This window comes from Carassius carassius, chromosome 1, assembly GCF_963082965.1.
Source record: "Carassius carassius chromosome 1, fCarCar2.1, whole genome shotgun sequence".
NCBI classification, from domain to species: domain Eukaryota; kingdom Metazoa; phylum Chordata; class Actinopteri; order Cypriniformes; family Cyprinidae; genus Carassius; species Carassius carassius.
This window is the reverse complement of record NC_081755.1, coordinates 10,677,606-10,703,200: the sequence shown is the minus strand read 5'-3', so window position 1 is coordinate 10,703,200 and position 25,595 is coordinate 10,677,606. Positions and strand designations below refer to the sequence as shown.

At 38.3% G+C, this 25,595-nt stretch overlaps 2 protein-coding genes and 3 long non-coding RNA genes across 6 annotated transcripts in view; 4 read left to right on the top strand and 1 right to left on the bottom strand.

Moving 5' to 3' along the window:
- The window catches only part of LOC132151859 (uncharacterized), a 387,012-nt gene that overhangs the window by 185,220 nt on the left and 176,197 nt on the right, over positions 1–25,595 (bottom strand). The gene's annotated exons all lie outside the window — the stretch shown is intronic.
- Positions 4,187–4,530, top strand: LOC132107074 (uncharacterized). Its single transcript, XR_009424227.1, has 3 exons — positions 4,187–4,243; positions 4,345–4,422; positions 4,516–4,530. It is a non-coding gene; the product is annotated as an uncharacterized LOC132107074 (long non-coding RNA).
- LOC132139937 (uncharacterized) lies at positions 8,939–11,789 on the top strand. Its single transcript, XM_059549015.1, has 6 exons — positions 8,939–9,082; positions 10,322–10,472; positions 10,713–10,932; positions 11,045–11,318; positions 11,400–11,577; positions 11,701–11,789. Exons 1-6 carry the CDS (start codon positions 8,939–8,941, stop codon positions 11,787–11,789), a joined length of 1,056 nt encoding a protein of 351 aa, XP_059404998.1.
- Positions 11,927–12,593, top strand: LOC132107020 (uncharacterized). Its single transcript, XR_009424220.1, has 3 exons — positions 11,927–12,063; positions 12,199–12,447; positions 12,540–12,593. It is a non-coding gene; the product is annotated as an uncharacterized LOC132107020 (long non-coding RNA).
- On the top strand, positions 13,142–13,789 carry LOC132106957 (uncharacterized). The gene is made up of 2 exons (XR_009424217.1): positions 13,142–13,272; positions 13,440–13,789. It is a non-coding gene; the product is annotated as an uncharacterized LOC132106957 (long non-coding RNA).

The window sequence follows — 25,595 nt, the reverse complement described above, 5'->3', positions numbered from 1 at the left end:
ATTGAATTCTTACTAGTAACAATTACAATTATAGAGCTCTGTAATTCAATTGTTACTAGTAACAATTGAATTACAGAGCTCTTCAACTGATTTATTACTAGTAAAAATACACATTAAAGATATGTGTAATTGCAGAGCTCTATAATTGAATTACAGAGCTCTCTAATTGAATTGTTACTAGTAAGAATTAAGTTACAGAGCTCCATAATTCAGTTCTTACTAGTAACAATTAGAATTAGAGGGCTCTGTAATTGCAATCTTACTAGTACAAATTGCATTACAGAGCTCTGTATTTGGCGACATATCATTATGCTAATCGTGCCTTATGCATATTCAACTGGGGTATATAAACAGGCAGGAAACTTTGCCGCCCGCAGTCGACATGGACGAAGTACACGGTGGAGAGGCAGGGCAGCAGTCTGCAATATCTGCCTTTGATCGAGTTTTAAGTGCAGTTTCCCGTGTGCGCCAAGAGTTGCAGCGGTCAGGGGAACCCAACATTTTGTCATCAACAAGGCAGTTATTTCGTAGATCCCGAAGTGAAGGTATGCAAAATCACTAACGTTAAATGAGTCTCGTCATGATTACTAGAGATGCACCAATTGACCCGGCCATAAATCAAAAACGGCCGGTTATGTGTTTAATTTCGGCTGATCTGTATAACGTACTGCTTTGAGAAATGTCGTGGCGTAGATTACGCGGGGGACTTGCCCCCCCCCCCCCCCACACACACACTTCTATCATCATGGGAATTCGTCCCCCGCACTTTTTCGGGCAAGTGTGTTCGTACAGAGGTTTTCAAGAGCTGGTGTGAATAAATCTAGATTTAAACTCAAAGAGACAGGATAGTCTGCGCATGACCTGATGTTTTTTCCGATCAAGAAGGCGAGATGAACGTCACGGAGCACTAAACACTCCTGCAATGTGTGTGTGTGTGTGTGTGTGTGTGTGTTTCATTCATACCTATGATTCATACTCGAAGCCGGAGGGCGCTGTCGCGCAGAAAGACATCAGGAAACTCCTAATATGGACAACAGCGTCCAACTATCGCTGTATAAAAACAGCTGTTTTCGGGTTTGTTTGTTTTTTCAAGTCCAAAAAAATCTCCAGCAGGTGATAAATATGATAAAGTATATGAACAATGCAGTGCTAATTGACATAGCATTTATTACAGTATAGAAACTATTCTGCCTTATTATGTGATAAAAAGTGTTTGTAGTATATAAACAAATCATTATTATTTGTTATTGTCCAGCACTTATAGATTTCTAAGCCAATTAAAAGCTAGAAATTAGAGAAAAATTCAGAAATAATTCTAATATTCTGATTTGCTGCTAAAAAAAGAGAAAAAAACAACTCGTATTATGATAATGTTGAAAACAGCTGAGTATAATCTTTTCAGGTTTCTTTGATGACTAGAAAGTTCAAAAGAGCAGCATTTATCTGAAATTGTAAAATGATGTCTTTATCATCACTTTTGATCAATTTAAAGAATCCTTGCTAAATACAAGTATTAATTTCTATCATTTGATCACAGGAATACATTACATTTAAAATATATTCAAATAGAAAACAGTTATTTTAAAAAGTACAAATATTTCACAATATTACTGCTTTTGCTGTACTTTGGATGAAATAAAGGCAGGCAGAAGAGACTTCTTTCAAAACATTAAAAATCTTACTGTTAAAAAACTGTTGACTAGTAGGTTATATAGATAAATGTTATATGTAATGTTATATATATATATATATATATATATGTGTGTGTGTGTGTGTGTGTGTGTGTGTGTGTGTGTGTGTGTGTGTGATTTTTGTCCCCCTCACTTCTGAAAAGATGGCTACGCCCCTGACGTTAATGCCTGATAAAGCCTCTCGCTCTGTCTCCGTCTCTCTCTTTCATAACCGTGCAAGCGTATCTGCAAATATCAAGCGCCTGCACCAAGGCAAGAAAGCGTGTCCAATGTTGCAAATTTCTGAACTGCTAACGTTATATAGACAGAGAGTTTGAATTTGCCCGGGGCCTTGCGAGCTAAGCCCCAGCACATAGGCTGAAGGTCTCGCTCAGGCCTAGTCCTGGTTTAAGCTAATCCCTGTCAGGGACATCACCCCCAGATGTTCTTTTTAAAATAGTGACACACATTAGTGAAACACACCAGTGGCTTTGCTGTCATTAGTATTAAACATGTTACCCCATCGAACCCCCCTCTCCACAGAGCACCCAAACATAACAAATCACAATTAAACCCCTGGATATAACAGACTTACGTGTTTCCATGTTACCAAAAGGCTTCAAAGAACATTTGTATCTGAAAACAAGCCCATTAAATGATTTACAACCCGAATTCCGGAAAAGTTGGGACGTTTTTTACATTTTAATAAAATGAAAAATAAAATGAAAAGGAATTTCAAATCACATGAGCCAATATTTTATTCACAATAGAACATAGATAACGTAGCAAATGTTTAAACTGAGAAATTTTACACTTTTATCCACTTCATTAGCTCATTTAAAATTTAATGCCTGCTACAGGTCTCAAAAAAGTTGGCACGGGGGCAACAAATGGCTAAAAAAGCAAGCAGTTTTGAAAAGATTCAGCTGGGAGAACATCTAGTGATTAATTAAGTTAATTGATATCAGGTCTGTAACATGATTAGCTATAAAAGCTTTGTCTTAGAGAAGCAGAGTCTCTCAGAAGTAAAGATGGGCAGAGGCTCTCCAATCTGTGAAAGACTGCGTAAAAAAATTGTGGAAAACTTTAAAAACAATGTTCCTCAACGTCAAATTGCAAAGGCTTTGCAAATCTCATCATCTACAGTGCATAACATCAGTGCATAAGTTTAACTTAATACTTAGGCTACATTATATAAACAATTTAGACAGAATACAAATGTTTTATGACATCAAGCTGTTCTTTCTCATTCTCTTTCCTCCTTTCTGTTAAATAAATTCACTCAAATGAATTAATTAATCATCAATTCATCCAGAGATTGGGTGCTTTAACTGAATGTATTAATGACGTTCTGAAATTATGTAGTTTACTTTTCATGTTGCAATAGGTCAGTCAGGAAGACGAGAGAGACCAACATGGCATGTCAGTATATTTTTACTTCCAGGACCTGGTGTCTCCAAATTACCTTCAGCTAATGAGCGTGTTCGGCTGTCACAAAATGGATTAGGTAAACTCTTTTATGATTTTTTTATTTCATGACTTGTATGGCTGCTCGATTCATCATAATTGCAGATTATTCACATTAATATTGTAATTGTGATAATTGTTGCCGAAAAATAGATTTTACATTAACATTTTCAAATGTTTTGTATCTTTCTAAGAAACAGTTTGTATGATAAATTTAGAAACATTCAAAACTAAATAATATAATGTAAATAACAAATAGTTACGGGAGTTCAGTAGTTAGTTAAAAATCCAAAATGAATGGCTAAAGGACACGTCAACCTTTTATAATTTTAAAATCTCTGATTTATCACTGTATTTGGTGCCCAAACATACTCCTGAAACGCACAAAAATTTGTACAAAATGACAGCTGTAATTGAGGTGTTTGACGATTATGTAATTGTTTCACCTGTAATTGCAATCCCAATTAGTTTCTCAATTAATTGAGAAGCCCTAATGACTTGTTTGGTTATGTAACAATATCAGCAACAATCAGTTTACTTCTTTGTTAACTCTTGTTGTTAACACTTAAGCTGTAGCCTTTCTGTTACTCTAAAATGTAATGTAATGATTGTGATTTTTTACCTCAATGTTGTCCACACCAGTTTTATTTATATCTGTCAGATTTCTTTTAGCTTGGAACATGCCTAAACTCAGAATCTTTTTAATAGGGAGGCCAGTGCATGAAATGGAGCAACAAAAGTTTTCCATAATTCAGCTCAATTGGAGTCTAGCTGAATTTAACCATTATATTTGTCAGTGCTACCCACAAGTAAGCCTGAACTTGGTAGGCTTTGAATTGGCCAGAGCTGACAGAGGCAAGAAACTACAAAAAGTTAAAGTTGCCTCTGTTATGGAGCTCAAGATGGCCATTGGAAAGAGCAGATTGTATGTCATACCATTGGCTGAGGTGTATCAGGTATGTCAAGCTATGTAAAGGTGCTATTATAATTTCACTGTCAAAATATTTTCTTATATACTGTTTACAGTGTATTCAGTGGCAATATTTTTTTAGGAATCAGGATCACCAGAACCAGAGGACCCAAGACAACACAAAAACATCACAGAGGTAAAGAATATTATTTTAAAGTTTACTAGTAGTGTAGGTTTGCATAACATTAGTTATTTAAAAATAGCCTACTCCTTTTAAACTGAATTATTTATTTGCAGACCATTGAGGAACGTAGGGCTTTGCGCCAGCAGCAAGATGATGAATTTAATGCGTCTGTACTGGCAGACAGAGAAAGCGTATGTTATGTTATGTATATTATATGTATGTATTTAAATAAATTTGCTGTTCATTTTTTAAGAGAAATCAGTCAACTAAATTTGCTATGATAGGAGATGAGACGTCAGATTTTAGAGACCCAAGAAGAAAGACGGCTTCAGGTAAATGGCTTCCATTAATCTTTTTATTTGATTGATCCTGTTTAACTCTTTTCCCATCATTGTCAAATTATTTTGTCAATTAGAAGAAAACGCAATGACTAGTTTTTATGGCAAGCGGTATTCCTGCTATTGTCCACTCTCATCCAACTGAACACACTGAAGCAAAAGCAGTAAAACTGTGTTTTGATAATCACTCTAAATCCGATCTCTAACAATAGTCCTTTACAAAAATGCAATTATCTAAGCTTTTTGTTCAAAATTTGGTATATTTGAAGAAACCCACCCATATTTAAGAGGTGATAAAAAAAGAACAATTAAAGATAGGATAAAACAGGGTTTTTTTTAAAGCGGGTCTGTTCTTTTCATTTGATATTGTTTATATATTTAAAGAAAAAAAATCTGGAAGGGATTAAACTTGTGAAAATCATAAAAAATTCTGGCATGGACTGACAACTTTAAAAAAAAAAAACGCTGGTGGGTAAAGAGTTATTGTATTTATTGAAATGTCAAAAAAATCGAATAATTATCATTTGCAAAAGGTAATTCAAGAAAGACGACAAAGGATCTCCTTCCCAGAGCCTTCTGATGGTGTTCCTCTTAGTTTTAAATTTCCAAATGGACAGTTAAAAACCAGAAGATTTTTTCTGTCAGAATCAATTCAGGTGATTTTTCTGTTGCTACATTACATGCTATTTACAGTTCCTAACTAAAATTATAACCAACTTCTCTTCTTCATTGAGTAAATCAGCGTGAAACAACTTATTTAATGAGGAAATATTGCAGGGCGGGATTTGATTTTGTCCACAGAGTGTAGTTTTGATTGCAGTGGTATTGCATGATGTATTTTGATGATAGTGGGCATTGCAAACTAAATAAAGGATGTGAACCCACTTACGTTTCATGTAAGTGACAGGTAACAGGAGGGGAGGGAATAAAAATATTGTCCATTTTGATTTTATGGTAACTTTAAATGTATACTGTTTGAATGTATTTTCTTCCAGAGGTTGTTTGATTTTGTTGGGCAAGACAACTCATCCACTGAAATCTTTTCCTTAAGAGAAGCAACGTCAGGTGTTCAGATAGACAGCAATACCCTGTCAGGATCAATTGAAGACCATAACATAATGGGTTTCTCAACTCTTTACATTCTGTGGACTGCTTCACCTGAAGAAGAGGTAAAACATTTGTTTATCATATTTGTAGTGTCTGTGTCACTGATTAGGCAAAATGTGACGGCAATATGAAATATGCATTAATGAATAAGAAAATTTATATCATGCAACCTGTATGAATGGTGTCTAAGTCTTGCACATGATTCAGGATTCCATATTTGAAAACCTTAACATTGGAAACCCATATCTACTTGTGTAACCTATACAGTGCCAACAGATTTAAACAATATTAAAGGTCCAGTTTTTCCTGCTCCCATTTTTCAAACTTTAGTTGGTGTGTTATGTTGCTGTTAGAGCATAAATAATACCTGCAAAATGATAAAGCTCAAAGTTCAATTCCAAGCGATATATTTTCTTTAACATAATTCCCCTTTCAAAGCCTACAGTGAACGGCCGGTTTGGACTACAGCCCTTTACTTCAATTTTAGCTTCAATATTACCTACACTCCGCCCACAGGAATACATTAGAGAGTTAAGCTCAAACGGCTCTGGCTAAGCTAAACTGCTGTCCAATCACAACACATTAAACAAGCTACACAATCAGAACTTGTTGCGTATTTCTGAGACTTCATAGAACAAGGAATGCATCAGCCCGTATTTAGAACTGTGAAAACAGTGGTATAGACATAAGTCAATTGTGTGAAAGATTTTTTACACATGAAACATGAACATGTTATATTCTAGGGGCAACCTTCCGATCTCTCTGATGAAGCCAATACGGAAGTGACTTAAACTGGTCGCTAGAGGCTGGCTCCAAAAGGGATTCAATCCCCATAGACCTCCATGTTAAAATGTCCATCTTTAGAGCAGAAAAAAATATGCATACAGCCTGGTACAAAAATTGTTATTGCTCTGTATAGCTAATTTAATACTGTGAGGGGGTGAATTTTTTTGTAACTCATCTGTTTAAATCATATTAAGCTTTAAAGTTCTGCATAATTAAAGGCGTGGCCACTTGAGTGATGGGCGAATTGCCACTGCTGTCACTTGATTCGAGCTAGGTGGAAGCGTGCTTTCAGCAACCAGCCACTTCAGCTTTAACCAAGTCATGTTTCTTTACCCATTTTTGGATATACGTGAGTGATGGGCGATGATGTGCGGTCAAGAAGGTGACAGCAGGGTTTCAGAAACTATCTTTAAAAACATATGGGTGACGTCACAGACACTACGTCCGTGAATAGAATACATAGATCAAATGAAATTAATATATAACTAATAAACTAAATATTTAAAAAATAGTAAAGAAGAGGAAATTAACAGAAATAGTTTGTAAGTTTGTAAATATAATGGAAAAACGGCAAGTGCTTTTCAATTTATATTGCCATTTTAGTTGCATTTTAAAGCAACCTTTAAATCATGGTAAATTAACCCAGCTTTTACTTTCCATCACGCATCACTAGGTACCACCTCACATGCAGATGACCTCCTCTACTTCACCTCCACAGACATCTGCTACTTCATTCACAAACCCTAATGCTTCCTCGCCTCCACACACATCTGCTGCTTTATCCACAAATTCTGATGCTCCTTTACCTCCATGCATGTCTGCTTCCTCACTTCCACGCACATCAGCTCCATCCACACTCCCGGATACTCCCTCACCTCCACGCACATCTGCTCCATCCACACTCCCGGATACTCCCTCACCTCCACGCACATCTGCTCCATCCACACTCCCGGATACTCCCTCACTTCCACGCACATCTGCTCCATCCACACTCCCGGATACTCCCTCACCTCAACGCACATCTGCTCCATCCACACTCCCGGATACTCCCTCACCTCCACGCACATCTGCTCCATCCACACTCCTGGATACTCCCTCACTTCCACGCACATCTGCTCCATCCACACTCCCGGATACTCCCTCACCTCCACGCACATCTGCTCCATCCACACTCCCGGATACTCCCTCACCTCCATGCACATCTGCTCCATCCACACTCCCGGATACTCCCTCACCTCCACGCACATCTGCTCCATCCACACTCCCGGATACTCCCTCACCTCCACGCACATCTGCTGCTTTATCCACAAATTCTGATGCTCCTTTACCTCCATGCATGTCTGCTTCCTCACTTCCACGCACATCTGCTCCATCCACACTCCCGGATACTCCCTCACCTCCACGCACATCTGCTCCATCCACACTCCCGGATACTCCCTCACCTCCACGCACATCTGCTGCTTTATCCACAAATTCTGATGCTCCTTTACCTCCATGCATGTCTGCTTCCTCACTTCCACGCACATCTGCTCCATCCACACTCCCGGATACTCCCTCACCTCCATGCACATCTGCTCCATCCACACTCCCGGATACTCCCTCACCTCCACGCACATCTGCTCCATCCACACTCCCGGATACTCCCTCACTTCCACGCACATCTGCTCCATCCACACTCCCGGATACTCCCTCACTTCCACACACATCTGCTCCATCCACACTCCCGGATACTCCCTCACCTCCACGCACATCAGCTCCTTTACCCACACTTTCTTATGGTACCTTACCTCCAGGCACATCTGCTGTCTCACCTTACTTTACTTACCAACATGATCAGTGGTCTCCTGCACCTTCACCTCCTGGATCTCCTGGCATTTCTGGTTCTCATTGGTCTCCTTCTCCTACACCTCCCAGCTGGTCTCCTATATCTGTTCCAACTACAACACTGGAAAATGATTGCACTGAGTATGTTTTTTAAAACGTTTGTTTTGTATTTCTTGCAGTTACAAATAACTATTTTTTAATAAATATTTTTTTTTCCCTTTACAGAACTCAACTGAAAAGTATTTCGATAAAGCTAGTCAGCAGAGTTGATTTTACTAGCTGTCCTACCACCAATCAAATTAATGTGTCCAGAGACAGAATTTTTCATGGGAGTGTTCAAGCATTCAAATGCAGCCGATTTGACCCTGCTGCAAAATTAGACATTGTTTTTGTTGACAATGAGGGTGTCTCGGAGGGGGCTGTAGATGAAGGAGGACCTTCTAGAGAATATTTCCGGTTACTAATGAAAGCCATACAGCAGTCAAAAATCTTTGAAGGACCTGAACAAAAAAAGCATTTGACCCTTGATACACATGGTAAGCATTTAAAACTTTTAACTGTTTGTTCAATTAATTATTTAAAAAAATAAAAATAAACATCTGTATTTTCTGTTTCAGCACTAGACACTGGGTTATATTCATTGATTGGCATGATGATATCAGTCTGCATTGTCCATGGAGGTGTTGGCCCACATTTCTTTTCCAAACTACTTTTCACGCAGCTGTGTGGGAAGAACACACAACCTGCAGTCTTCGAAGACATTGGAGACTACTCTTTGAAAGAGAAATTACTCAAGGTAATCTGTTAAAGGGGTGATAAAACACGATTTCACTTTTCTAACTTTAGCTAGTGTGTAATGTTCCTGTTTGAGCATAAACAACATCTGCAAAGTTACAACGTTCAAAGTTTTAAGCAAAGGGAGATATTTGCTTTTAAAGAAATCCATTTCTAAGGACTACAGCAAACGGCCGGTAGGGACTACACGACATTCCTCCAGGGTTGCTGACGTCACTAAGCCCAAAACCCCTCCTCCGAGAATAATAAATTAGGGGGGGCGGGGTGGGGAGCGAGGCCATTTTATATTGCTGTGGAGATTGAGAAGAGTTGTTGTATGCTGGAGTGTCATTGCCGTAATGCCGATGAAACGCTGTTATTTTCATCCGGATTGCAGGTCCACTTTGTTCAGCCTTCCTAGGGACGGGGAAGTTAGGGATCAATGGTTAAAATTTATTTTTAACTCGGTCCCTCAAAATTATTAGCCAAATCTCGCTCTCTGTGCTGCTCATTTTACGGAGGAAAGCTTCCATAATCTTTGCGAGTTCAATGCAGGATTCGCCCAACGGCTTGTCCTGAAAGATGGAGCAGTTCCAACTTTAAAAACAGAAGCTGTTTACGGGCCACAACCTGTAAGTATGACTTATTTTTCGTCGATGTGTTTTACTGTAATAGTTTGTATTGCTTATTGTACATTGTATCAAGGAAGTGAACAAATAACAACGCTGTTTTGCTCAGCAAACCAGTTTGTTAAATGCTCATTCATGCATTCGACAAACCCCTAACGTTAACGTTACAAACTTTTTTTCTTAATCTCAACAGCGAACTTGGAATTAGTGTATATTATTATTTGATTAGAGCATCTATGTATTGTTTACCTACATGTTTGTTTATCTGCAGGCATGCTAAACATTGTTCTATGTTTGATTTGGCTACTATAGTAAATCCAATGTTTAGTGTTCGTTTTGGGTTAATAGTTATAGCGACAGATATTTGGCTATAAGCGTTCTAAAAATACAAAAGTAACGACTCCATTCAGTACCGATTACTATAGATCTTCACTCTTTAATCAAAAAAATCCCTTTGAGGACTAATATAATTTGTTAGAACAATTATATTAAATTCTTGCTTATGAAGCTTATTTTTTGTGGTCCAATGATTATTATCCAGTAATTAATTTTTTCCTACTATTTTACATGTCAAATGTATGTTTTAAGCTGTAATTTGATCATTGATTACATATTGTCATTATTTCTTACAGACAACATCTCAGCAGGGTTCGAGTTCCCAAGAGCTCCCCACTACATCTACACTTCATGAAGTTGGATGTCTGTCAGACCCTATAGAGACCGAAACTGTAGCCACAGAGATAAAGCCAAAGATGCGATCAGTGGGCACACAACTTTCAATGGGTACATTGAGCAGTTTCCACTGATGGAGCAAAGGTATGAAATACAGACATTAAATGTGTTTGTGTTACTTTATCATATGCAGTTCTAGTACATATTGTATTTTTTATTATAATTGTTATACCGGCTACTGAAACTTATGTGTATTAGAAAGTGGCTTATGTTTCTCACTGTAAAAAAATTGTAATAGCATGACAGATGGTTATGAGTAATTGTATTTTTTACTTTTTTTTGTACTTGTAGGCATTCAGGCAACATATTATGGTCATGATGTGGGCACCCAAACAACTGAGATGTTTCCTGATGTGCAGCTGTCTTCAACACCAGTAAGGGGCTCAGTCTTCAGGCCCAGTAAGAGACCTCGTCTGGTGTTAGATGAGGAAGAAGAATCAGAATTAAATGTCGAACCCACCGATTCCACATATAACCCAGATTCTGTTGTTAGTGAAGAATCAGAATTGGCGTAAGATATAAATACATATTTACACACTTTTTTACCAATACATTTGTGTTTAAAAAAATATATAAAACATGAAAGCAACTTCCTAATATTTATTCTTTTTATATTGCCTTAGGATAGATCCACAGCCCGACCACAGCGATAACAAATACATTGTTTTTGAAAGCTGTCTTCGAGAGCTGTTTGTGTCCTGTCCAATTTGTAAGACAAAGTGTGTTGTCCAGATCAGACGAAGGGGGACTTTTGTTGCATTCACCCAGCTTTGTGAAAAGTGTAACTACTACAGACAGTGGCAGAGCCAGCCCATTGTAGGGAGTACCCCACTTGGAAACCTGCTATTGTCTGCTGCAACGTATTTTACCGGTGGATCTTTTAAACAACTAGAGAAGGTATTACAATTACAATAAAATTCACAAAAAACTACTGTGTTGTTTCAGTATGTATGTACTGTATGATTTCTATGTTAATAGATTTTCAAGGCCATGAAGCTCCAGATGATGCATTTCGTAACTTTTAGGATTCATGCCAGGAATTTCATTGAGCCTACAATAATACACAAGTGGAACCAAGATCAACTGAATCTTATTAGACAGCTGCAAGAGGGAGGAAATGTTGCTGTGGCTGGAGATATGCGTGCTGACACGCCAGGTACGTTTACAGTATATTCAAAAAAATCACGCCGTTTATTTTATAGTCTTTGAGTTTTCCTAAAATAGTATGATACTGATGTTCTCAGTAATGTTCTATATATGATTATGATGTTTACAATAGGACACTCAGCAAAATTTGGCAGCTACACCATTATGCACATGGAAACCAACAAAATTCTGGATCTTCAACTAGTTCAGGTTAGTAATTAAGCATTTAAAAAAAAATTTTACATTTTCTTTTATCTGTTATTGTTTATACTCTACTCTGTTTATACATTTGAAATGTTGTGTACCCAACAACAGAACATCGAGGTTGGTGGAAGTTATCATATGGAAAAGGAGGGATTGAAGCGTTGTCTCGATAAGCTCCAGTCTAATGGTTTAGCTGTTGACTACATCGTCACCGATCGCCATCCGCAGATTCAGAAGTACCTGAGGGACCGCAATATCACTCAGTTCTATGACGTGTGGCACTTTGAGAAAGGTAATTATTTATCTTTGTATTATTAATTGATTCTTATTCAGTTAATTGTTCAACCTAACATGTACATTTTTATTTTTGTGGTAATTTGATTATCTTGAAATAATGATTGTACAACCAAGCTTTTACTTTGTACAGGTTTATCTAAGAAACTTGACAAACTTTCAAAAATGAAGGACTGTGAGGTGCTGAAAAAATGGTTGCACAGCATCAAAAACCATGTTTACTGGAGTGCGATTTCCTCTGAGTCTGGGACAGAAAAGGTGGCGAAGTGGAATTCACTGCAGAACCACATCCAAAATGTACATGTTCATGAGAACCACCTCTTCCCCAAGTGTGAACACCCAGACAAAGTTTCCAGGGATCCAAAAAAATGGATCCAACCAGGTATGACTGTATAGAGAGACAAATGACAATAAAATGACAGTAAACTAGTAAAATTCTGAGATTTTCTTCATATTTTATCTGTTTGGTTACAGGATCAATAGCGCTCCATAAAGTGGAAAAGCTATTATACAACAAGAGAGTTCTCAGGGATATAGAAAAGCTCAGCCACAACTTTCAGACGTCATCACTGGAGGCTTTCCACAGTCTGATTTAGCGTTTTGCCCCAAAGAACGTGATTTTCCCTTTCATAGGAATGTTGTGCAGGTAATAATCTTTGACATATTCAGTAAAATTTATAAGCATTGTTTCTAACAATTGTTATGGAAATGTTTTTTTATTCATTATTTTATTAATATGAATGATCTTTCCCTATAATAAATAATGTTCTTTCCTAATAAGTAAGAAAAAGGTTAAATAGGTTAGGAGCCTTGCCTGTGGCCCTACAGTATGTTATCTATGTTATGAGTAGCAGAGATATAAAGAGCTATAAAGCCTCCCATCTTGGCCAGAACTCTCACATTCTCTTGACTGACTGTGCGACTGTGAGCCTTTCTTGCAAGAAAGAAACCATTATAATCATGGATTGAACATTTGTCTCTTATTCTGAATTGTTTGTTTATTTGTCACAACACAGTCTACTAATCTTCATATTTTATGGATTGTGCACTGATTACAGGCTGTATCTTGCAGCAAGGCACTATAATGAAAATGCTAACCGTGAGCAGGCAACAACAACTGAAGGACAGGCTGTGTATAAGATCGTTTTTCCAAAGTCCAAAAAAGGGGAATGCACAGCAAAGCCAGTGAAAATAGAACCAACATACAGTAAGTTTGTTTTATTAACAATAATATATAAAAAAAACTATAATAAAATAAAAGCTTACAAAAAATATTTATAAATATTACACAAATGTTAATTATAAAACAAAGGTAGATTATTTATCAGTAATTATGTAAAACCATAGAGTGACTCAGTATTCTGTTTTTTACAGACTATGTCGATGACCTTATGAGCCTTCTGTTACATAAAGTCTTTGTGGACCCCAAGCCATATGCGGAAGAGCTGCATGCAATCCCCATTCCACCTCCTCTGTCATCACAGTATGAAAAACCTTCCAAAGAAGAGGTGATTGCCCAGCGTGTGTCACGATTCAGTCGAGGGGTGGCCGGAACCCAACATACTGTCCCGCTGGATCAGGAAACTGTAGACGGATCCGGTTAACAACACATGAGGGGATGACAACCCTCACACTACGTCCTAGGTAGCCCCAGCACCAGCTGACAAAGCTGCGATAGGCCAGATAACGGAAACGCCTATGGCAGGAATAGAAAACCTCAATATTGTGTATAAAACCAGTGGTATATTGGAAACATGTATATGTGATGTGAAAATATGTTTGTTAAAATGTATATTTTGATTAGTTTTTGTCTTTGAATAACTATATAGTAAATATAAATGTGTAAATATATATATTTTGTATCTATTGTCTTTTATTTATGTTCTTTTACACAACATAATTTCATAAAATTTAATAAATACTTACTCCTCTTCATTTCTGCGTCTCACTGGTCCATAGTTGGCTCTGTAAATATTATTGATATTTTGCAAAGTATATGGATTTAAGCAGTTTGGTTCAAAACCTGGATGCTCAACCATACATTTAGGAGGGTCTGGAACCTCATTCGTTTTACAACCTAAACAGTAATGTAAGACAATGAGAACATACTGTACAATTAACCTATGTTCATCTTTTAAATATGAAAAAAGAATTCTACAGAACTATTAACACGTTATGCATAATTTTGGTACTAGCTTATTACACTACCTTCTGTATTTCTTTGCAGCAGATGTTTTCCTCTTCAATTGGCATTTTTGCACAGTTATTACATGTACACCTAATAAAATATATATATTTTTTAATAAAAAAGGTTCTTGAATACACTTTTGTTAATAGACAAACACTTATTATTGTTATAAATTAAACATCAACTATTATAATTAGTACAATTAAATTACAGCTTATCTAAAAAAGTATTAGATATCAACAACATACCATTCTGAAACGTCATTGTGACGAGTGGGGCGGGGCCGAGGGACATGGGAGCGAGGCCGGGGGAGTGATTGGAGATGAACTACACCTGTTCGACCCGCCGGTCTCGAGGCCCATGGAGGAGATGGAAGGATATAAAACTGGAGCGACGACAGTGAAGGACGAGAGAGGACCAGGCCTGGGCGTTATTTTAGGTTTTGGTTTTATTTTGTGCGCACCAGTCGTCCGTGAGGGGCTGGTGCGCTGTTTTGGTGTTTATTTTGCTTTATTAAAATGTTGTTGATTGTCCGCCGGTTCCCGCCTCCTTCTTCCGGATGAATATGAAGGTTGATATCGTTACAGTGGTAGCGATATCAACGGAAGCCCGGGAGAAGCCCGGAGCTTCACCCGAAGCCCGGGAGAAGGAGGGACGCGCTGCTGAAGATGTGGAGAGACGGCTGCCGTCCGTGAGGGAGCGGAGGAGTCGGCGCCGTCTCTCCACATCGTGGGCGGCCGGTAGCGAGCTCGCCCGTCCCAGGCAACTCGCTCCAGCCCACCGCCTCGAGCGTCCATGGCGGCACACTCCTCGCCTGCTCGTTGGCACCGCAGATTCACCACAGCGGCGAGGGATCTTCAGCAGCGCGTCCCTCCTTCTCCCGGGCTTCGAGTGAAGCTCCGGGCTTCTCCCGGGCTTCCGTTGATATCGCTACCACTGTAACGATATCAACCTTCATATTCATCCGGAAGAAGGAGGCGGGAACCGGCGGATAATCAACAGAAAACTTTAATGATCAAAATAAACACAAAGCAGCGCATCAGCCCCTCACGGACGACTGATGCGCGCAAAATAAAAACCAAAACACAACTAAAAGCCCAGGCCTGGTCCTCTCTCGTCCTTCACTGTCGTCGCTCCAGTTTTATATCCTTCCATCTCCTCCATGGGCCTCGAGACCGGTGGGTCGAACAGGTGTAGCTCATCTCCAATCACTCCCCCGGCCTCGCTCCCATGTCCCTCGGCCCCGCCCCACTCGTCACAGTCATTTAAACGCCGTTCTTGAACAGGTTCTGCTCGTTCATCTTCATTAAAATTTTCTGGGTCCTATTCGGGCTCAAATTGGTATGGTTTTATTGACGCCATTGTTTCTAATACCACCAAAGCACAGACAACTGGTAAAGGTAAGGGGCGTGACATTACCGAAAAACGTGCTTTAGGCGGTTAGCGAATCACAACACACTGGGCCAGCTAACCAATCTGAGCCCATTGCTATTTTTGTGGGACTGGCTTCATAGAACCCGGAAACCATTAGACCGTTTTACAAGGAGTTACAGAGCAGTGTAGAGTAAAGGTAAAATATATGAAAAATAATGCGATTTTTTAAAAAACAAAGCATGAACACATGTTACAGTGCACCCCACAAACACAATCAAGCCTTCGAAAAACCGCGTTTTACCACCCCTTTAAAGGGATAGTTCACCCAAAATTAAAATTCTGTCATCATTTACTCACTCTCACGTTGTTACCAACCCGCATAAATTTCTTTCTTCTGATGAACACAAAGGAAGATATTTTGAGAAATGTTTGTAACCAAACCGTTCGTGGACCCCATTTACTTCCAGAGTATTCCTTTTTTCCTACTATGGAAGTGAATGGGGTCCACAAACGGTTTGGATACAAACATTTCTCAAAATATCTTCCTTTGTGTTCATCAGAAGAAAGAAATTTATGCGGGTTGGTAACAACGTGAGAGTGAGTAAATGATGACAGAATTTTCATTTTTTGGTGAACTATCACTTTAAGGTTGTAATAGCACAGACTGCAAAAACAGATTCCCTTTTCAGGGCTATATTTATTTTTTATGCAGCTGTTTTTAGTGACTGTTTGTTTTAGATAAAAGCAACAGAGACTGTTCAAAAGGCTAACAGTGCCATAAGTGAGGCAGCAGACAGCCTCAGTATCATAGGAGCACTTCGAATTGTAACATCGCTGGACGAAAGAGATTCCTTGGTCCAGTCTGCCTTGGATTTCTATACTAATGGACGTACATATGCTGCATTGACACAGTAAGTGATTGCTTTTCAAGCAAGAAGTATGTAAAAGTGCTGACTGGTTAACAAAGAACTGATCATTAATTATAAGCACGTGCAATTATTATATGTATGGATTGTGTATTTATGGCGTGGATATTCAGACAGGATTTAGGTTAAGCCAGGACTAGAACAGACTAGAGTTTTTGCAAACATACCTTACAAAAACATTACGGGTGTGCATCTTGAAACAAAACAATGGTACAGTTATTTTAAGATATGTCTGTGCAAACTGCTTTTATTTAAGACAGTTCAAACAAGCATTTTAGTTGGGATTAGATTAGACTGTCTTTATGTTTATTGATGCAATTGTTTGCTTGGCATGTCTTCTGTTAACTTAACAGTTGATTTATTTCACTAATTCCATTCAAAAAGTGAAACTTGTATATTATATTTATTAATTAGACACAGAATGATATATTTAAAATGTTTATTTCTTTTAATTTTGATGATTATAACTGACAACTAAGGAAAATCCCAAATTCAGTATCTCAGAAAACTAGAATATTGTGATGATGTGGTAGAAAAAAGTGTACAAGCAATAGGGATAACCGCACCCTCAAGATGATTGTGAAACAAATCCCATTCACAAATGTGGGGGAGATTCACAAAGAGTGGACTGCAGCTGGAGTCAGTGCTTCAAGAACCACTACGCACAGACGTATTCAAGACATGGGTTTCAGCTGTCGCATTCCTTGTGTCAAGCCACTCTTGAACAACAGACAGCGTCAGAAGCGTTTCGCCTCAAAAAGGACTGGACTGCTGCTGAGTGATCCAAAGTTATGTTCTCTGATGAAAGTAAATTTAGCATTTCCTTTGGAAATCAGGGTCCCCGAGTCTGGAAGAGAGGAGAGCCACACAATCCACGTTGCTTGAGGTCCAGTGTAAAGTTTCCACAGTCAGTGATGGTTTGGGGTGCCATATCATCTGCTGGTGTTGGTCCACTGTGTTTTCTGACGTCCAAGGTCAACGCAGCCGTATACCAGGAAGTTTTAGAGCACTTCATGCTTCCTGCTGCTGATCAACTTTATGGAGATGCAGATTTCATTTTCCAACAGGACTTGGCACCTGCACACAGTGCCAAAGCTACCAGTACCTGGTTTAAGGACCATGGTATCCCTGTTCTTAATTGGCCAGCAAATTCGCCTGACCTTAACCACATAGAAAATCTATGGGGTATTGTGAAGAGGAAAATGCGATATGCCAGACCCAACAATGCAGAAGAGCTGAAGGCCACTATCAGAGCAGCCTGGGCTCTCATAACACCTGAGCAGTGCCACAGACTGATTGACTCCATGCCACGCCGCATTGCTGCAGTAATTCAAGCAAAAGGAGCCCCAACTAAGTATTGAGTGCTGTACATGCTCATACTTTTCATGCTCATACTTTTCAGTTGGCCAAGATTTCTAAAAATCCTTTCTTTGTATTGATCTTAAGTAATATTCTAATTTTCTGAGATACTGATTTGGGATTTTCCTTAGTTGTCAGTTATAAACATAAAAATTAAAAGAAATAAACATTTGTGACGTGACATTCAGCCAAGTATGGTGACCCATACTCAGAATTCGTGCTCTGCATTTAACCCATCCGAAGTGCACACACACAGAGCAGTGAACACACACACGGAGCAGTGGGCAGCCATTTATGCTGCGGTGCCCGGGGAGCAGTTGGGGGTTCGGTGCCTTGCTCAAGGGCACCTAAGTCATGGTATTGAGAGTACTGTACATGCACTCCCCCCACCTACAATTCCTGCCGGCCCAAGACTCGAACTCACAACCTTTCAATTGGGAGTCCGACTCTCTAACCATTAGGCCACAACTTCCCCCAAAGGATAGGTCTGTTAGAAGTGGGATATATCAGTCTGTGTGTAATGAATGAATATAATATGCAAGTTTCACTTTTTGAATAGAATTAGTGAAATAAATCAACTTTTTGATGATATTCTAATTATATGACCAGCGCCTGTATAGAACTGCTTCAAACCTTTAGACAAGGCTGAATTTAAATTTAGGCTTGTTCGACTTCATGTGGCTCTGCAAAAATTTGACAGGCAGATGACATTAAATAAAACGCAAAAGCAATGAGAAAAATCATACAGAGTAGTCTGCTGTCGAATTGCTTTAGCGGTATTTTGTTGTCATCCTCCTGCCGGTTCTTGCTGTGTCACATGAAGTCCGACAAGCCCATTGTAATCTAAATGCATGCAGGAAATATGTAATACTACTTTTTACCTGATTTCACCTTACATTTATTGATTCACCACTGCAACACTGTTCAAGATCACTGTAAGCACAACTACATTTTCAATGTCTTTGCATAATGTTAACCAAATTTCAAGACTTTGTGCTTTTAGTACTTGGGCCTTATTAATAGGCATTTCTAAATTTATGCTTTTGTCACAAGCGATTTATGCTGAATTCAAGTAACAAATATATCAGTACAGGTAACTGAGTTTCCTAGTAATCAAACACATGAACTTATTGCTGCTCAAGCAAGGCTCTACCAATTGAGCTACAGGATATAACGGCATATAATAACTCATTTATGAATCTAAATCATGTATCTTTTATTATTACGTATGTTTTACAGATTTCAGGAAGGTTTACGAGCCCTGGGTGTACTGGAGGAGATTAGGAGCAACCCCAGTGTTTTTGAAGACCTCTTCACAAATCCTAAAAAGCCACTTCTTGCAAACGATCTGTCATCCTTATTTGAAGTGTGTTTCTCTCCAGTCGGAAGCAATAGACGGCAGCAGGAGAATGAGACCATCTGCTTCTGGAGAGACTGGCTCATAGATGTCGAAGGCAAGCATTTTATTAGAACTACATGTCTATTTAGGAAAGTACATCATTTTGAACAATCTGTGCCCAATGTACATTTTTTAGATTGTGTTTGCAGAGGGAGAATGCAGTCCCCTGACAATGGAGCTGGTCCTTGAATTTGCATCAGGTGCATCAGCTGTGCCTCCACTAGGCTTTTCTCAGCGTCTCAACAATTTATCCGGAGGCCAATACATGTGCAATTATATTAAGACTTCCCCTTCACAACAGCTATGAATTATTTAGAACATACATGACTGAGGGCATACTGCAGGCTCCAACAATTGGAATTGCTTAGAGTGACACTGTGAAGATGCCAAATGAGTTTATGTTTGAAGAAATTTCACAAGCAATTTGTTTTTAGAAAATAAGTCAGTTTAATATTCAGTTTATATGTTTCTGCAGCAGTCAATGTTCATTTTTGCTACATAGCGGGTTTTATAAACATTCTCAAGGTGCACAAAGCAGTTTTGCTTAATTTTTTCAAGAAAAAAATAAAATGTGTTAATGTTCTGAAACTGATTGGTTTTCTTTTTTCTTTTGACAATGACAAACAACTAGTATTTGACTATGGTTACTATTAGTAAGAACAGTTTTAAAGTAAGTCCAGTGCTTATTGAATATTCTAGCACCAGAGTGTTCAGCCTACTGCAGAAGTCTGGTAATTTCCCTGCAGCAGGTCAAGTACTTCTCCTTTAAATCGGTAATTCCTGTTAATGTGTCTTTAAGTATTTGCCATTGTTCATGAGTCAAGTTAACTTGTGGTGGCTGAACTATTACAGCTCTGTCAAGGTCATCTTGGTTGACTTCAAGCTGATTAAGCTGGATCCCATAACGCCCCAGCATAGCCTCCAGGTTCTCATTGTACAAGTATTGGCTAAAAACATTGTTGATGGCTGTTGTGTCTTGTTGACGGTTGGCAACCATACCTTCTAGCCATAGCTGGTTAGGGGTACGATTTCTCTCTGTTCTCAGATTGTGATTGTTCCATGCTGACCTAAAAGTGTCCAGTCTTTCCTGAATGACTGGGAGGTAAACTTGTTGTAGTGAACATCTGTGTATGTCATTATTTGGATCCAGCACTTGATCTTCCTCAAAGGAATAGAAAAGATGATAAAAATGCTGAATCACCTGCAAAAACACATCCCGCCAGAGTCTTTCAATGCATTGGTTGTGCACTGATCTTCCTGTGATGTGGCTCCTTCATTCAGCTCCATAAATTAATTCATAAGCAGAGCAACCAAAGTGTTTTCACCGCCACTTAGGGCTGCAACTAACGATTATTTTCATAATCGATTAATCGGACGATTAATTTTTTTCTCGATTAATCGGATACAGTTTTTTTTATTCAGTTAGATTTTTTTGTTTATTATAACTAAATAAAACCCTAAATCAGGGTATTTATGTTTAAAAGTGTACTTTAAAAAGTGCAAAAGCCAAACATTGAGTTTTACTAATATAATCTTTAATTCTTACATTTTAAACCTTAAAACACAAAAGTTTGTCCAGTTTTTAAACAATAAAACTTCTTTAAATATCCAAAATATAAATAAACAAAACAAAATATTGAGTTGTGCTGCTCATATAAACTTCACATTATGAAATTAGGACACAAAGATGTTTGTTATAATATATTAAGCAGCGCATTTTGTTGAAATATCAAAATTATAAATAATAAACAAACAAACGTTACTGTTTGATACAGAGGTAGAATGCAGAAGAAGAGGAAAACTGTCACTGTTCAGTGTTGTTCATAAGAACATGTTTCTTATTCACTCTTCCAAAACTTTGAATTGGAATGCAAAAATGTCAGCATGTCCACATGCTCCGGGCTGAGGCTGGCTCTCTTTTTGGAAGCTATGTTACCTGCAGCGGAAAACAGACGCTCAGATGGTGTTGAGGAGCTTGGGATACACAAGTAGGATTTAGCTAATTTTGCCAAGGTGGGATATTTATCTTTATTATCTCTCCACCAATCCAAAGGATTTTCTTCCTTGGCTAGGGGCCTCTCACCAAAGTAAGCAAGGACTTCATTTCTTATTTGAGTGTTGAGGTCCTCCTCAGCTTTCTCCTCTCTGCTCTCTTCATCACTGCTGCCTCCAGACTCAAGGAGTGAGTCAAGCAAAGATGTTGAAGGTTCAGCTGCAGTTCTTATGGTTGAGGTGGTAATTTGCTGTTGCACCATCTCCCTTCTTGCTGCAAGTGCTTTAGCTTGCACTTTAGCTTTGAACAGTTATAATTTGCTCAGGTGACAGAAATTTCAGTCTTCTGAACCTTGGGTCCAGAGCAGAGGAGAGAACCACAGGATTATCTACCTGATCAAAGAGTGTTTCCTTCCATCTGTTTTGAAGCTGCTCAACTGCTGTGACTTGGAAGGACTTCACGGAAGCTGAATCGTAAGCAGCACCTTCAGTGGACTACAAGAGCCCTTTCACAAGTGGAGGCAATGAAGAGACTGTTATATATTCCTGCCCACTCATAAAAACAGTGGCACATTCAAATGGCTTAAGAGCAGTGCAAAGCTCTTCAAGCAGACTCCACTGGTCTGGTTTCAAGTCAAGATAGCGTTTGTCTCTGTGAGTGAGGGATGGGTCAGATAGAGTTGCAGTTACAGGCCACCTCTGTTCAATCAGTCTGTTAATCATGTAGAATGTACTGTTCCATCTAGTACTTACATCCTGAACAAGCTTATGCTCAGGTGTGCCCATTTGTTTCTGTTTGTCTTTCAGCTTGCTGCAGGCTTGCTCACTTTTTTTGAAATGCTCCACAAGACATCTTGCAGCTCCAACAGCTCTTTGAATGCCTGTGTTCTTTAATGCAGCATTAATCACCAACTGCAAGGTGTGGCCAGTGCAGCGTTTACTGCTCCACCCATGTTTCTCCTCCAGTAATTTTGCAGCGGCCACAATGTTCGCACCATTGTCATGTACAATGGCACAAATTTTCTCAGAAGGGATTTCAAACTTGACTGCTACTTCTTTCAACCACTCTGCAATGTTGGTTGAGGTATGTCTGTCTTCGAGTGGCATGGTGGTAAGGCAGACAGATGTCATCTTCCAGTCATTCCCAATGTAATGCCAAGGTAAGCTTCAGTGGCAACACTTGTCCATATATCAGTAGTTAAAGCCATTCTACTGTTGGTGGTGTTTATAGCACTCTTAATTTTTTGAAATGCCTCCTGATACTTCCTCTCCATTAATTTTGTGAAGTGGGTCCTTGAGGGAAGAATGTATCCTGGGTTGAGTGTGCCTACCATTTTTTTGAATCCTTCATCTTCCACCATTGACATTGGCCGCATGTCAGTTACCAACATATTAAGTATGGCATCTGTTACAATGGCTGCTTGTTGAGGAGTGCATGGGGGATTTCTCCTCTGAACAAATTCACTCATGGTGAGCTGTTTCTTTCTGAAATAAAAAAAACAGCATTTGAGTATGCAAGGAGAGACAATTTATGTGTAAATCAATATTTGCATTGTTTTTAATGATAATTACTGTTGGCAAGTTGACAACCATGATTAATGAAAAAAAATCTAAATTATATACAACATATTATGTTTTAACAATTTTTGGTAAAACAAATTTACACAGACATGATGTTCAGATGTAAAGATATAAACCAAAACATCTAAAATATATAATAAATTAAATTTTTATTTAAAATTAAATGAATTATAAGGATATATTGATCAATTAAATATAGAAAGACTGAAAACAAGCGTGTGAACGTAGTAGAGCCGCAGTAGATCGAAACTTTTTTAAAACTTTTAATTACATGGCTTGGTTGAATTCCAATGTAGAATGCGGTCTGTTATTTCTTGATAACAGACCGCTCGCTGTGAAATATAACACATCGTTGCCATGAAAAACAGAGCGTTGCTATGGACGCAGGCAGAGGTGGGTAGTAACGAGTTACATTTACTTCATTACATTTACTTGAGTAATTTTTTGGGGTAACTAATACTTTTCGGAGTATATTTAAAGATGGGTACTTTATACTCTTACTTGAGTAAATTTTGGGGGAAAAATCTGTACTTTTACTTCCTGTGGGCGACGCACCTCTCGTTACTTTATCTTAATGCAATAAATGTTATAAATGCTTCAGTTTATTCCAAACGCGCCGTCTACTTTTCTCTGGGCAATGAGCGATGCCCATTCGCGAATGATTCATTCTTTTGAGTCAATTCTGTTCAAAGGCTTGATCAAACCAATTGGCAAACGAGTGAATTGGTTCATGAATCAGTTTGAATGAGTCGTTCAGTTCCCTGCCGCATGGCTGAGCGTCTCTGAAATGGTTCACTCAGAGTTGTAACGTTTAAGAACATCAGCAGCGTTGAAAACATGGCTATGGAACTGCACTGAATTGAAAGCAAATCTGCAAAGGCTATTATTTGCTTGTGATGGAGATCCTTATTAGATGAACACTGCGTGTGCTGTCTACTGTTTAACAGGTAATAACTTGGGCTACATTCGATTACAGTACACGATACCACTGTGACATTAGTTTGTTGTACGTGTGTGGCTTATAACAGAGGGGAGTCAAGTTGAATGCAGCTTCAAAAAGACAAAAAATAGCCGATTAAGACTTTATTAATTTTAATACAATCACACTGGTGCAAGTACGTTCAGCAAGTCATATCATCAGCTGCTAAATTCAGATCTGTGATTGTTTGCTGGCGCTGAGCCAGAGATAGATGTGTTTATACAGCGCTGCGCATTATAACCAATCACACATGATTCTTTTGAGCTTATTAAAGCATTGGCCAATCAGAGGCGTTCAGATGAGTCATCGCTAAAATGCCGGTGCTTCCTTCACTCGCTCACTGACTGAATACCACAGTTGATTTCACAGTGTTAACAGTTTCAGTGATTTTAATGGGAGTTTCTGAGAGTGATTGAAATCTAGACTGTCAGTGAAAATTATCTTTAATAATGTAAATGTTATTTGCTCTCTTTCTGAACAATGAAAGATTAGTAGCAATATTTATATCACATTAACTTTCAATGTTAAATTCACATTTAATATAAAGTCAGTCGTATTAAAAATATGTTTTGGCATGACACCTATATGTTACTTAAGTAAACAGACAGGGTTTTATAATAAATTACATAAATTGGAGTAAAGGCTGATGAAATATATACATTTATACACGCACACATACATTACATACATTTTATCTATATATCTAAATAAAAATAGGCTCAGTATATATGACCCAAAGTAACTAGTAACTAACTACTTGAGTAGATTTTTTATCCGATAATCTTTTACTCTTACTCAAGTAACTATAGATTTATAGCGCTTACCTTTCCTCCGTGTCCGTCCGCTGGAAGTTGACCGTTACAAAATGACGGGCACGCGCACGTCGCGCACTTCATTTAGAAAGTGACGTGCGCTGCTAGTTTAAGGTTTAAATGTTCATTTGTCCTGTACTCTTTAATTAACAAACATTATCACCATTTGCTAAGTAAATTTTTTTTTGTTCTTAAACTAATGGCATATATATATATATATATATATATATATATATATATATATATAATTCATGCCATCTTTTAACATGCTTGATGAATTTTTTGTATAACTTATTTCCCAAAAAATAGGCTGTTCAAATGGTATCTTAATAATAATAATACATGTAGTGCAATAATATTAAAAGTTATCTGAAGACCAACTGACCACGTCGCTACAACGTCCCCAAAGGAACTAACTAGCGACGTCTTTTGAGGACGTGCCCACGACGTTTCTGGGAAGTTAGCCGAGATTCCAAAAAATGGAACTTTACCACGACGTCCTCACAACGTCGCCATAAAGTAATGTCGCGCTGACCAAATGACGACTAACTGGCGACGTCCTCACAACGTTCTGTGTTTGCTGGGTATTAAAGACTAGTACTTTTACTTTTACTTGAGTAAATATTTCTAGAAGTACTTTTACTTTTACTTGAGTACAGTTTTTGGGTACTCTACCCACCTCTGGACGCAGGATTCTAACCGTAGAGACGGAACAGACTATTTTCTGTGAAAAAGTGAAAGTGAAAGCAATACAATCGTTTTTAAATCAATAAACTCAGGACAGGAAAAATTATGCATTTGCTAAAAACCACTGACTACAGTGACTAAAAAAAACAATCTTTTACTACTGCTGTTATTAACTGCCTTTATATTTAATTTGCCTTTAACCATTTAATTTAACCTATTTCTGCGGTAGCGCT